The 15,117-nt window shown below is 42.3% G+C and overlaps 1 protein-coding gene across 1 annotated transcript in view; it reads right to left on the reverse strand.

Moving 5' to 3' along the window:
• CASP6 (caspase 6) overlaps positions 1-15,117 on the reverse strand; it is a 1,203,724-nt gene that overhangs the window by 995,942 nt on the left and 192,665 nt on the right. Inside the window, exon 3 of the mRNA XM_044063443.1 lies at positions 89-165. Within this exon, the coding sequence (XP_043919378.1) occupies positions 89-165 (77 nt within the window). The remainder of the gene's footprint in view (positions 1-88; positions 166-15,117) is intronic.

Here is a 15,117-nt window from a genome sequence, read left to right on the forward strand (position 1 = left end):
AAAACACCAAGGAAATAACAGCAAAAAAACAATTTCTTCCACAAAGTAACTTAATTATAGGAAACATCTCTCTTTCCTGGAAGCCTACCTTCGTGCATTTTCTCCCACATTTCTGTTGCTTTCAGGTTGTCAAAGGCTTTCACTTCAAAACCTAGCTCTTTTAACCTAAAAGAAATAGCAAGATAAAAATATCATGCAGCTTCATTCATTAAAAATAAAAGGATGCATGTTGTTTTTTAAGCAAGTAAGGCTGATGGGCTGTATCACAAACTTAATATCCATTCGCTTGAGTAATAATGCATTTGGAACGGTTTTCTGAAGCAAATCCTGGTACTGAAATGTTATTTACCCATGTTAATCTTTGGTGCATTTCTGTAGCATTTAACAAGCACATTTTAAGACAGTTGACTTGCAGAACAATTTAACTAGCAAAACTAATTTTGTAACATGCATTACTGCATTCATCTTGCTTGCTTTTCTTTCCAATTTGGCCATGTAATGTTATAACACATGTATGGGCATTGTATTACAAGAAACTATCAAGTTTGAGATTAGAAATTATTATAATCAGTATTATCTACAAAGCAGAGGTTGGTGCACAATGTCTTATCCACAATATTCAGAGCGGCTGTCACCACAGACCCACAGGTTAGCTGTTGCTGTATCAGACAAAGGTCCAATCTACCAAGTGGTTTGGCATAAAAGTGAAACCAAGGAAAGTGATTCTGAGTAATCAAGCAACAAAACTCACCCCAACACAAAACAGCTCCTGCACATCAGTCTTATCAATCTCCATCAGTATATTAGGAGGCCCCACCACCTGACCAAAGCAAGCTAGTGTGTGTGTGTGTGTGTGTGTGTGTGTGTGTGTGTGTGTGTGTGTGTGTGTGTGTGTGTGGTGGGTTATTATTGACAAATTCACAGTCCTCAGATGTAACAGTCCCTTGTAAGACAAACTGAGCTGCACAAAAAGTACTACCATTTGCTGGTCTGAGCAAAAATCACTCTATAGAAATGCTGCTTTCTTCTGAAAGATCTCTGGTTGTGACAGAATATAATGCTCTTCCACTCTAAGATGACTTTCCAGTGAGTATTGGCACCTCTGCTTAAGTCTTTGCCTAGTCTTTGTTAGAGTGCAGAAACAAAACACTACTCAACTGCTACCAAGTATGCAAGGAGGATACAAAGTGGAACAAAATAATTCAAACAAGATATTATAAACCAGGACTAATTAGTACAGGTAACCGCACAAACAAACCTAAACCTCTTCATAACACAGATTAAAGAGGTGCTGACTTCTCATGAGCCCAGACATTGGAAATACCCAAAACAAGCTAGTCTGTGAGATTTGATGAGTAAGTCAGCAAAACTTGAAGGAATAAACTTGCATAACTGCAGGAGATATCAATAATTTGGTACTGTGTCACAACATATTAAAAGGAGTTGTAATCTCCCCCATTTTCCAGTGTCATGTTAGGTGTCAACAAAAGGGCAATAAAACATTACAAAAGAACTATGATCCCACCAAAAGCAATCAATAGAGAATCCAGGGGAAACACTGCTGCTGCAAATGAGGGACTAAGCTTATGCCCAACAGAATCTCCATTATAAATGAGAGGTGTAAAGTCTAGGAAAAAAGTGATAAACCTAAGTTTGTGCCAGGTGGACCTCCCTTTATGATACAACACCTGGGACAGGACTACAGAAGACCAAATCCGTAAACATTTGTTACAATGGTCATCAGGAGGTTATGTGTACTTTAAGCTTGTATGGATGACATGTCACAGAAGGTCTCTACCCATGACAGACCAAGGTAATTAATATTGTGCCTTGTACCTTGCACAAGATCTCTCAAATTAAAGTACTTCAAGGGACTACACCTACCCTGCTCTGTTCCTGCTCACCTTAAATTTATTGTTTTAATGTCTCCTTACACTTCAACTGCTGGCTACTGTTGTTTCATACGGGGTGGTGAATGTGACATGAAGCCACAAAGAATCCTGGCTTTAAGCTCTGCCAAGTTAAAAAAAAATACAGTAAATGCCCAATTAAGTTAACCAAGTTAAGACCACAGGCCAAGCTGGACAACAATCTCACAGATACCATCTGGTACTTTAAATCCAGAAGAACTTCACCAAACTGTCAATGAAACAATGAATTTCCCTTGCATGTAGGATCAATAAGAAACAACCAGTTTCAAGAAGTTTTGCCTTTTCAACATTTTTTACCCCTTTATGGCAAGACAACTTTCCATCTTTATACATAATTCTTGGAACAGTTAGCGTTGCAGATCTTCTTCCCATCCTTCCTGCCACTGCCCTCTAACATGATCCCAATGTCACTGCCCCTGAATCTGGGAGTTATATACTGATAAGATGCCTTTCTAAACAGATTTGGTTAAATGTTGAAATGCCAGTTAACAGCTGTAGAAGCCCATGCCTGAGACTCCCATTTCTTAAACAATAGATGATAGGGGTAAATGGTTATCAGAATATGTAAGGAGTTTTTAAATACTTTTACACAAACATTTTTGGATTTCTGAAGGCAAGCACAGCCATTGCATAGGTGGGCCAAGATGGATGTATGCCTTGGGTACAACCTATTAGAAGGCAATACTGGCACTGTACAAGATGGACTGATTGGTCTCTGAATTTGGTATAAGCAATCACAGTGACTGTGATTATGGCTGCTTAAATAACACAGTCCATGCTTGACTCTCTGTAAGAGTGCATAACCAGAAGGCAGCATATTAAAGTGTTACCAAGCAATCCTTGACTTGAAGTCTAAAAGCATGATTTCCAATACTGTTAGCAGGCTTACAAGTTGTGGAGCAATCAGGAACTCTTACAGTGTCAACTCTCTGCATTATTTGTATTTGTGCATATTTGTACATACATACATGCATGTTAATTTGTAGCAAAGAGCTACTAGCTCTTTGGAGAGCTTTTTATGGGCCTCAACTCTGATCTCACTTTTGGTCACTACTAAAGCTCATTACCATAGGTGATAATTGGGACAAACATTGACCAGTAAAATGAGAGTTTTGCTTCATGACTCCACTATAAATTTCCTCAAATTATTGTACAAAGCCTGCAGTGCTAACACCACTGCACTCATCCCCTGGTCAAGCTTACCAACTTCAGAATAATGCAGCTGCTCCTCTTCCCCTTACCTGCGGACAGCAATCCACATTTCCAGAACAGAACCAAGATTTGCAGGTACAAGCTTTCAGTCAGCTTCACATGCAGCAGTGAATTGCTGCAGTGCAGACTGGAAACTACAGTCACTTGTTTGCAAATGATGTGCTCAGCCTCAAAGATGCAACCTTCATGCCCCAATTCAGGACATTTTTAATACCTCAGCTGAGCCTTGATATCTTGCCTAGTAAAAATACAAACAGAAGGGGAGCCAAGATGCACCCTTGGTGAATCCATCACCAACTTTACATGCACTGCAGACGTAGCTGTCACTCACCACATAAGGAATCAAATTGACACAGCAGTGGCACTGAGAAAACATGCTCTTCTGGAACATCTCGCAATACATTCCAGGGTACACAGTTGTATGCCTTCTCCAAGTTGAGAACATACATATACAAGGCATTGGCAAATTCCTGTAACAGTCTAATATCTGTGCAAAGAAATATTTGAACCACTGTTCCATGGTAGGAGGGACCTCTAACTGCTTGTTTGAACTGAGGTGGGCTACCAGCCACGTCTGAGCTGAGACACCGGATAACTAGAGGCTTCTGAGCTTCCCAAAAACCATACGTGCCCGTTTTTTTTTTCCTTGATTATACTATTTACTGCACTTTTTATTGTGTTCTGCTTATTTAATACTGTATTTTAATACTGTAAACTAAACACAACTGTTTATACTGGATTTATCTGCCTTTCTGTGCCTGTTAAATCATATTTTTATTCATTTATTTATATTTGTTTACAGGGAAATTCCGACTGGACGTAGGTCCTTTTTCAGCAGATGCCCAAGGAGAAAAGCTCCACATCATGTACATGATAAATAGAGATACAAAGCTGCAGCAATAGTAAACAAAATTACAGGTTGTTGGCTTTAATACAATAATATATTGATCAACAGTATATACAGTAAATGTTGCAAGTTAAGATAGTTTCTTGTCGTTTATAATATTAGTAACAAAAATGTCAGACAAGATGTTAAAGTATGTAAAGACAACTAGCTAATTCTGACTGTGGTTAGAAGTGGCGGTAGTAGAGTTGGGTTAAGAGTCTAGGTGTGGGAGTGTTAGTCTGGATTAGAACAAGGACAAAGCCAGTGCAAATTTAAGTGGAAGTTGAGTGCAGCCTTAAAAAGGCTGCTGGAAGGTAGAGTAGTTAGAGGGTGGAAGATTGTTCCAAAGTTTAGATATGGTGCATGAAAATATGGCTTCTTCTGCTGAGTTTTTGGGTTTGATAACAGTGAGTTGATTTTTGTTGCTTGATCTTAGGGGCCTAGTGGAGTGATAGGGTTGGAGAAGGGTTTGAAGGTAAGAGATCTTACGAGGGTGGTTAATAAGTTTATGAGTGAGGGCGAGTTGATTAAAGTGAAGGAGTTGTGGGAGTTCTAACCAGTTTAGTTCTTTAAGGGAGATACAATGATGGCTGCGGTAGGAGGTTCCAGCAGCAAATTTAGCAATTTTGTTTTAACAAGCATCCAGCTTGTGTAGGTCTGTCTGTCTAAGGTCAGTAAGTATGGGGGGTGCATGGAGTAGGGTGGAGATTAGCTGGGAATTGGCTACGGAGATTCTAGCCGCCTTGATTAGGAATTGGTGGCTTCGATATAATGCACCAAGTTTCTTGTGAACTTTTTTTATTGCGAGAGATATGCGAGTGTCAAATCTAAGTTTGTTGTCTATTTCCACACCGAGTAATTTTGTGTGTTCTGATGGAGATGATGGTATATTGTCATTGGCAAGAATGTTGAAGTGGGGGGTGTTTTGGGTGGCTTTGGAAGGTTGGAACAAGAGAAGTTTTGCCTTACTTTGGTTGAGTAGGGAGCTGAGCATTGGATTGCCAGCTTTCTACAGAACAGAATGATTCCTGTGTGATTTGTTATAGTTCTGATAGAGTGGGGGCAGAGCAGATGAGAGTAGAGTCATCTGCTTACTGTATAAGAGATGCTTGTGTGGTGGCAGTATGTAGGTTGTTAGTGAAAAGTGAGAATGGCAGAGGGCCAAGGGCAGACCCTTGGGGAACTTAGAGTAACTGGGAGGTGAGGTGATAGGTTATCGTCCCAGATTACTGATTGCTGGAGTCTGTGTAGATAGCTATGGAACCAGTTGCAGGCGGAGTGTGAGAAGGAGAGGTTGGGGAGAGTACAGAGTAGTAGCTTTTGAGATACCATGTCAAAGGCCTTTGAAAGATCTAGAAATACAGCAGTAGAGAAGAGGCCATTGCTTCTGTGATTAAGTATAGTGTTGGTGAAGGAAAGCAGAGAGGAAGTAGTGTTATGATATGGCCTGAAACTATGTTGGGCTTTGGAGAGGAGATTATTAACTAGGAGGTAGTTGGAGACCTGGGTGCTGATGCATTTTTCAAGTATCTTGGACAGAGGGAAGAGGATAGCAATGGGGCAGTAATTGGAGAGGTCGGTGGAGGGGGTGCCTTTGTGGAGGGGAATGATGTGGGATATTTTCCATATCGAGTGAACATAGCCTTCTGTTATGGAACGGTTGATTAGAATTGAAATTGGGTAGGCTAGTGTATCAGCTGCAATTTTCAAGTATTCAGAGGGGAGGATGTCAGCTGCGATTTTGATGGGTTTAAGTTTTGACAATCGTCTTTATGTTGGTGGTAGGTACTGAGGTGACGTAGAAAAGAGGAGTGGGAGGTTTATGGTTAGAAGTTGGGGGGGCTGTTGTAGGGAAGTGTTTGTTTAGAGATGTTATAGTTTCAGTGAAGTGTTTGTTGAAGGATTCAGCAATACTGCTGGAGGAGGGGAAATGGATGGCTGGGGGGTATCAACCTTCCCTGGGTGGAGAACTGTTAATAGTGGACCAGAATTGCTTAGGGTTGTGGTTGGTAGAGTTTAGGGTGGATTTATGGTACAAGGATTTGTCTACTTTTATTTGCTTTTTGGCTTTATTACTGTTTTCACTCTTGCAAAGCTTTTCTTTCTGCTATTTTCATTGTTTGCAAAGTAATTGTTGCTACTTTTCACGGTTTGCAAAGCATCTGTTCGGTTTTCCTGCCAAGAAGAGTTTTAAATAACTGATTTGGTTGCTGTTTACAACATTCTTTAGGTGTCAACTTGCTGTTTTTCTGCTATGTCTCTCTGCTGTTAAACATTTTTTTAGTATTTCCTGCCTAAATTAGTGTAGCTAGTAGCTGTAGCATAGTCCACACACAGGTTTGCTGCATCTGGGTCTCTTTGTAGTGGCTGTTGTATTCTGAGCACATTTACTTTTCACTGGTTGCAAAGCATCTGTTCTGCTTTCTTGCCAAGCAGTGTTTTAAATAACTGATATGGTTGCTGTTTAAAACATTCTTTAGTGTCTTCTTGCTGCATTTCTGTTTAACATTTTTAGTGTCGCACTGCTGTTTAAAACTTTTTTTTAGCATTTACCTCCAAAATGAGTGTAGCTAGTAGCTGTAGTATAGCCCAGATACAGGTTTGCTGCATCTGGGTCTGTTTATAGTGACTGTTGTATTCTGAGCACATTTTCTAAGCCATCTTTGATTGGAAGGGTCCCGTCTCTAACTGGTACCGGTCTTGTGAAGGGTGATTGGTCTACGGCTTGGTGTAAGCACCTCCACTGGTTCTTTTGAGTTTTTTTAAATGTTTTTAGCTTTCTAACTTCTGGTATTTAAGCCCTGTGATTGAGCTGGTTTCTGATTGTTTGCATGTAGTGCAGCACTACTGTGCAACTGTGTACCATATCTGGACAGATAATTTCAACACTTTTTCCCTTAGATACAGTTGTAGTACATTAGCTGCCCTCATCTTTAATACAGTTCCGATTTAAGAAGTATTGCTAGTGAGCTGTAACCTATTAAGCCACCAGCCAAAAAACCCATCAGAAATGCCCATCTACAAAGCACCTCCTAGATCAGTCCTGAAAGCACCCCCCTTGTGATAACAGTTCTTCAAACCTAGCATTATGGGCAGTTAGACTACCTTTGTTTCTCCTGCCACCCTTGTTGAATTGTCTCTCCTGAGGCAGGGTAGCAACTGCCTCATGTACATTGACAACCTTCTACTAATTCTCTCTAGTACAGAGTGCGAAAGATGCATCTACACCAAGAATATTGAATCCCTGCTCTCTTACACTCAAAACAGTAACACTGAAGAAGTGGTCAACTCACCCATCAGTACTCATGCATAGTGCCACTACTTGTACACAAATTACGCATCCAACACATAAATCAACATACGCAGAGGCTGTCTCAAAAAACTTAATGAAACACAGACCTCCAAAACAAAAAGACTGCTACAACTAACAGTTCCCACAGCACCCAAGACACACAGCAACACCAGTGTCTCACCTACTAAGCCCTTAAGGCACAACACTCAAAGAAACCTAATTTTCTTGTCAGTGGAGACTCCACAGTGAAATGCACTTATGCTCCACTCACAAGATTAGATAAGGAGAAAGTCAAGGTTAGCTGCCTGTCCAGTGCCAGGAGTCATCAGATCATGCATGCATTCAGGTCTCTCAGCAACAAGTACTATTATGAATCTGCCATAGCTCATGTTGCAGTGGATGACCTTAGATGTACCTCACTGGAGTCTGAAGAGAGACATGATTGAGATCTCTGAGTATTTGCCCCAGGCAGGCATGTCCCTAGCTTTAAGTAGTGTACTACGCTCACCTAGAATGATAACACAGTATAAACCAAAAATGACTGAGTTCAATAATTGGCTTAGTTTTTGGTGTCGTTCAAAGGGGATCCAGTTTTTGTCAGCCTGGGATGACACAGTCAACAAACCTCGCTGCTTTGCCAAAGATGGTTTGCACCTGGCACCACTAGGCTTCAAGCTGCTGGCAAAGGCTCTTGCTTCCCCCATAGTGCATTTGTTTAGGCAAGGTCTCAAAAACAAAACTGCAGACATAAAACTTGCCAAATATAACAAAATAAGTGTTATGCTGCTAAACGCTAGAAGCTTAAACCAAGAACTGCACACCCTGGGAGCACTTCTACCACCGCAGGATGTAGATGCCTGTGCGGTCACAGAAACCTGGTTCAAGGCCTCAGATAGTACCCCAGCCTTGCAAGGCTAAAATGCTTTCCACATCTTCAGACCACAAAATGAAAGTGTGGGAATCAAAGGAGACAATGTTTCTATCTATATTTGAGATAAATTCACCTCCCAACTAGTTAGATTAGACAACTCCATGGAGTTATTCCAAGTTCAGATTACTGTGGGTTAAGACCTCCATTCACGTCATAGCTAGTTATAGATACCCCTCCATGGATCATCATGCACATGAGGGCTATTTGACCAAACTGGAGTCAATCCAAATACTGCCAAACACTCTGGTCATGGGGGATTCCAATTATCCCTCCATCAACTGGGAAACCTACTCTAGCCCTAACTCAGTAGCATAAAAGTTACTTGACATTGTGAACTCAAATGCCCTGGAACAAAAATTGTTCAAACCCCAACAAGAGGAACAACTACATGTCGTCCTCATGACAAACAGATGCACCACCTCAACTGTTGGACCCTTGTTAGCTAAATCTGACTACAAATAAGTTGCCTTCGAACTGGCAGTAACACCAGAATTCACAAAGCATGAAGTCATACTAAAAAACTTCACCAAAGCAAACTATACCCTCCTAGGGGAAGGTATAAATGCATTTCAAGTCCCAACCCCATCTGGAAGTAGTAACTACACCCAAGCTTACACAAAAGCCATAAGTGTATAGAATAAGATGTTCCAGAGAGAATCAGAGCCCCAAGTAAAAAAAAAAAAATCTGCCCTGATGGACATCCAGCATGAAACTTTACAATAAATGCAAAAACTTGCTGTCCAAGAAAACTAAGACAAAGCCCCAACAATGGAAAAGCACCCTCCTCAACCTCAACAGGCAAATAAGACAACTTTTCAAATCCTCTAAGGGTAACTGAGAAAAACATAGCAATCACAGCCAAGGATAACCATAAGGCCTTTTACAGCTACATATATAGCTTAAAAGGTAGGACCCAAGCATGTGCCAAACCAGTGACTTAATGGTATCACGCACAGTGATCCCCACAGAGATAGCAAACCTGCTTGCTGCCAGATTTGGCAAAAATTTCACTCCTTTATCCCCTCCAAATTTATCACAAACCTTGCTCCCCCCCCCCCAACTTACATATCTGAAGAGTAGGTCGTTAAAACCTTGTCTAAGGCAAAAAACACAGCCTATATGGGACCAGAGAGCATCCCAGGTTGTCTTCTAAAACTAAAACAAGAACTAGCATCACCATTAAGTACCTTATTCAATAACAGTCTAACCACTGGCTTTGTCCCTGTGGAATGGAGAACAGCAACAGTTAATCCCCTCCACAAAAGTGGCTTACAACAAACCCAGGGAATTACAGACCCATAAGTCTGACCAGCCTAATCTGTAAAGCCACAGAATGGATTATCAAGGACCTCATAAATAAAGACATAGGCAACCTTCAAACCCTGGATCTGACAATTTGGCTTTGTCAAGGATAGATCTTACCTGTTAAACTTGGTGGATTTTTTTCAGGGCCCTTGTGGAGTGGGATCTGATGCCTGTAGGAACAGGTTTGCCATGAAAGGAGTAACAAAACCGTATGCAATGGCCTATCCATTTTGAAATTGTCTGTTTGGAAATTGGCTTCCCTTGAGCTCCTACAGCATAGGACACAAAAAGTTGTTCTGATTTCCTGAAGGGCTGTGTTCTGTCCAAATAGTAACGTAGCTGTCTATGGATGTCTAAGGAATGTAGCAGCCTTTCCCCTTTGTTTTGAGGATTGGGGTAAAAGGTAGGTAAGTGTATGGCCTGATTTAAAGCTACCCTGGAAACTACCTTAGGCATAAATGACTGGTTGGTTCGTAGGGAAACCCTGTCCTGATGGCAGATGAGAAAGGGCTGCACAGCCATGAGGGCTTGTAGTTCGAAACCCTCACGAGCTGAGGTAATGGCCAGAAGGAAAGCTGTTTTCCAGGACAAATATTGCAAATCTGTTGAGGCAGCTGGTTCAAAGGGAGGTAATGTTAATTTTTCTAGAATGTAGTTAAGATCCCAGGCTGGTATTGGTTGTTTCCATGGAGGTCTTATATTCTTAGCTCCTCTGAGGAACTGTCTTAAAAGTGGGTGAGAGAATAAGGGTGGATCAGTGTTGTATTCTGCAGAAATGGCTGAGGCATGAATTTTGATGGAGGAGAATGAAAGTCCACTGTTCAACAGCTCAGCTAGATACTGTAATATCTGAGGCAAATTCAGTTTTCTAGGATCCTGGCCTTTTTTCTCATTCCAAGTGCAAAAATGTTTCCATTTTGCGGAGTAAACCTTTCTAGTAGATGGCCTTCTGGCCTCCAAAATGACATCCTGCACCTCTTTGAAGAGTATGGTCTGTTGTGGTGTTAAGGAATTTTCCATGCAACTAGATTTAGAGTTTTCAGCTGACTGAAGAGTTTTGTAGCTGTGCTGAGTCAGTAGAAGTGGCATTAGAGGTAGGGTCCAGGGAGGAGTATGTGTTAGGCTCCTCAGGAGTGGGTACCAGTGTTGTCTTGGCCAGTCTGGAGCAATCAGTATCATCTTTGGTCTGTCTGCTCTTGCTTTCAAGAGCACCTTGAGCAGAAGAGGCAAAGGTGGGAAAGCGTAAACTGTCCATGCTGCCCAACTGAAAGAAAGGGCATCCACTCTCCAGGCCTTTGGATGAAAGATCCTTGAACAGAACTTTTTCAATTGATGATTCCTGTGGGAGGCGAAGAGATCTATGTCTGGTCTTCCCCACGCCTGGATTATCTTTGTAAACACTTGAGGATGCAACTTCCATTCGTGTGGATCTGTCATATTTCTGCTTAGATTGTCTGCCAGTGTGTTTTCCAATCCTGGCAAGTACTGTGCTTGAAGATCGATTTGCCATTCCAGAGCCAAGTTCCAAAGTGACATGGCTAGCCTGCACAGGGGGTATGAATGTGTTCCACTTTATTTGTTTATGTACCACATTACTGTGGTGTTGTCTGTTCTTATCAATAATTGCCCTGGATGCAGGAGGTCCTTGAAAATTGTAATTGCATTTATCACTGCTAGCATTTCTTTTTGATTGATGTGAAGGTGCTTTTCCTTTTGGGACCATTTGCCCTGAATGCACCTGTCTGTCATATGCACCCCCCAGGCGTAGTCTGAGGCGTCTGTTGTGATGACTTGATTTGCTTGAGGCTTGCAGAATGGAAGACCTGTGTTTGTTTGGCATGCTTGGGCCCACCATAGAAATTCCTTTTGCAAACATGGAATTATTGGTATTATGTTTCCAAACTGTGGCTGTGTTGAGACCATAGGTTTTTTTAGGTACCATTGAAGTTTCCTCATATGCAACTTTGCACATGGGATTAGAAGAATGCAAGATGCCATGAAGCCCAGAGCCTGCAGGATTTTCCTTGCAGTGAGCCTGGTACAATTTGCTAGTATTTTGAAGTAATGAGTTAGTTGCCCTTGTTTTTCTGGCGTAAGATAGGCCATCTGGGTGTTTGTGTCCAAGTTGGCACCCAGGAAAGTTATTTTCTGAGATGGTGTTAGCCTGGATTTTTCCTTGTTGACTGTGTATCCCAGAGAATTCAATAACCATGTTACATAAGCCAGATGTTCCAGAAGTATGTGCTTGTTGTCCGCTTGGATCAGGCAGTCGTCCAAATAAGGGTAAATTTGTATCCCTTGAAGTCTGCAGTAGGCAATTACTGATGCCAGGCATTTCGTGAATACTCTGGGCGCAGTAGATAAGCCAAAGGGCAATGCAGAGAATTGATAGTGGATTGAATGTGCAAGAAATCTGAGGTATCTTCTGCAGCTTTGTCTGATTGGGACATGCAGATATGCCTCCTTGAGGTCCAATGTTACCAGCCAAAACTCCTTGCCCAGCATGGGAAGAAGCTGCTGTAATGTGAGCATCTTGAATTTTGGTACGAGTAGAAATGTGTTTAGGATGGATAAGTCCAAAATGGGTCTCCAGTCGGTTCCTTTCCTTGGTACCAGAAAATGTCTGGAATAAAAACCTTGACCTTGTTCGTGAGTAGGTACCTCTTGAATAGCTTTCATGGCCATAAGCTTTGAAATTTGTATTTGAGCCTCTGCCCTTTGATTGTATGGCAGGTTTGGCATGCCTCTCATTTTTGGAAGAGTGTGAAAATGAAATCTGTAGCCTCCGTTTATAATGTCCAGGATCCATTTGTCTGTTGTGATAATATGCCAATTTCTTGTAAATAATGCCAGCTTTCCTCCCAAGGGTGCTGTCAGCTGATACTTGCTTGGCATGAAAAGGGGGAAGTCATTGGGTTTGTTTCCTGTATTGCTGTGCACTGTCCTCGCCACCTCTTGGTGCTGGAGTTTGCCATTGTCTGCCTCTATACGATCCTTGAGGTTGTCCTCTGCCCCTTGTGTGCCTGTATCTACCTCTTTGTGGCTTGTCCGTGGCTGGAAAGGACTAGTTCTTTGAAGGCCAATTTCTGCTAAAACGTGGTGGTTGAACCTGTAGAAAAGCTTTGACAGTTTGCATAGATTTAGATTTTTCTTCCATTTTCCGTAGTATCTCCTCAGCATTAGTACCAAATAGTACATCCTTTTGTAAAGGAGCATCTAGTAGCTTAGCTTTAACATGGTCAGGCAAGGTTTGTTCCCTAAGCCAGGCATGTCTACGAATGACTGATCCTGTCACAGCAGCTCTACTTGAGGCCTCTAGGGCATCATAGCTACATTGTAAGGTGCGTTTACCCACTTGTTCTGCACTATGCATCATATCCTGCAACTCCTTCAATTCTGGTTGTTCAGGTTGAGACATTTTATTTCTTAGTTGTGATAACAGAAACTGCTGATATTTAATCATATGGAACTGACAATTTAAGGCCCTCATGGCTAGGGTGGCCGAGGTATATACCTTTTTTCCCCACCTTTCTAAGGATCTAGACTCTCTTCGGTAGTGGATTCTTAGCAGTAGAGGCCTTCATTCCCTTGGGGCCTTGAGAAATGGTTTCAGGGTCAGCATTATGGCTTTTGTAAAGAAATTGGTGAGAGTTAGGAACTCTGTAGTACCTATCAAGCTTGACTGGGACAGGAGGCAGGGAATCCGGATTTAGGCAAGCCTCCGAGTAAACATCATCAAGTATGTCCAAGACAGGAGGTATCGCCAGAGGTCTGTGCTGAGGTAACAAAAGAAATTCCCTAAGTCTTTTCTTGGAATCAGAAAAGTCTTGGCCTTCCCAATGGAAGTGTTCCCTCAAGGTGTGCAAGGTTTCCCCAAAAGAAAAATCCTCTGGGGGAGATACAGAAGGAATGGACTGCTCAGCATCCGAATCTTCAAAAGGGGAGTACGAGTGTTCCTCTTCATCAGAATGTTCTGAAAAAATGGAATCCTGCTCAGAAGAGGGAGAAGCTTCCTCCAGTCTGGGTCTCTTGTCTGGAGGGGGCTGGGAACCCCTAATAAGAGTATTTAAATCCTCAGCCATTTTTAGCATCTGCTTTTTAGGCATGGGTCCTGGAGATAGGCCCTGTGCAACAGGCCTCTTGGGATGCATGGCTGATTTGGACTTAGTAAAGGCCTTAATGAAGAAGGAAGATGAGGGTCTAAAGACACCATGGGTGGAAGTGGACCTATCCACATTAGGAAGCTCAACACTCACAGTGGCTTTGGTGGTTGTATTCTGGGTATGGGCCGAGGTACCTGCAGTCTCGGTTACAGAGGACACCGCCAAAGAAGTGTCGTCGGTAGTCAGGGGCTGCGTAGGCACCTCGCTGAGAACCAGACCACGTGTAGCCAGTTTTGGCGTGGTGATGGAGACCGCGGGCCTCGCGTGTCGGTGTTTGTCCTTGTGTTTTTTTGGACAAAACAGTAGTCGGAGTATCCGACGACATTTTAGAATCAAAGGCTTTACCAAAAAAGTGCTGGGCGAACTCCGCCCGATGCTTAATAGTGCGTTTATTGAAAGTAGCGCAAAAGCGACAGTCCGAGACGTCGTGGTCTGGGCCAAAACAAGGTATGCAGAGGGAATGGAAATCCTTATGCGGTATTTGCTTCCCACGAGAAATACAGTTGTTAACTTTGTCTGACATCGATCTGAAGCAAGAAAAGTTTCCCCAACGGGGTACTTAGCTTTAAAGAAGACTTCAGTTTCCAATTATTCGTAATTTCAGGAGCTGGCCGACCGGCACTTGTGAACTGCTTCTGCTTGGGCACCAAGGCAAAAAGACTGAAGAATATGGCGTCGGCTGTGTCTTATATACCCCTGTCGCACAGACGTCAGGAAAGAAAGCGACAACAACCGACGCCGGACCTAGACTTTGGAATTCGGCCGACCGAGGACCCGCCTGACGGCAGAAAACCCAACTGTGATTACTGCAGCTGTATGCACGATGAACATCTGAGAAAAACATAGCAATCACAGCCAAGGATAACCATAAGGCCTTTTACAGCTACATATATAGCTTAAAAGGTAGGACCCAAGCATGTGCCAAAGTGACTTAATGGTATCATGCACAGTGATCCCCACAGAGATAGCAAACCTGCTTGCTGACAGATTTGGCAAAAATTTCACTCCTTTATCCCCTCCAAATTTATCACAAACCTTGCTCCCATTCCCCCCCCCCCCAACTTACATATCTGAAGAGTAGGTCGTTAAAGCCTTGTCTAAGGCAAAAAACACAGCCTATATGGGACCAGAGAGCATCCCAGGCTGTCTTCTAAAACTAAAATAAGAACTAGCATCACCATTAAGTACCTTATTCAATAACAGTCTAACCACTGGCTTTGTCCCTGTGGAATGGAGAACAGCAACAGTTAATCCCCTCCACAAAAGTGGCTTACAACAAACCCAGGGAATTACAGACCCATAAGTCTGACCAGCCTCATCTGTAAAGCCACAGAATGGATCATCATGGACCTCATAAATAAAGACATAGGCAACCTCCAAACCCTGGATCTGACAAT

Source organism: Protopterus annectens, chromosome 2.part1 (assembly GCF_019279795.1).
Source record: "Protopterus annectens isolate FY-2018-M chromosome 2.part1, PAN1.0, whole genome shotgun sequence".
NCBI classification, from domain to species: Eukaryota; Metazoa; Chordata; order Ceratodontiformes; family Protopteridae; genus Protopterus; species Protopterus annectens.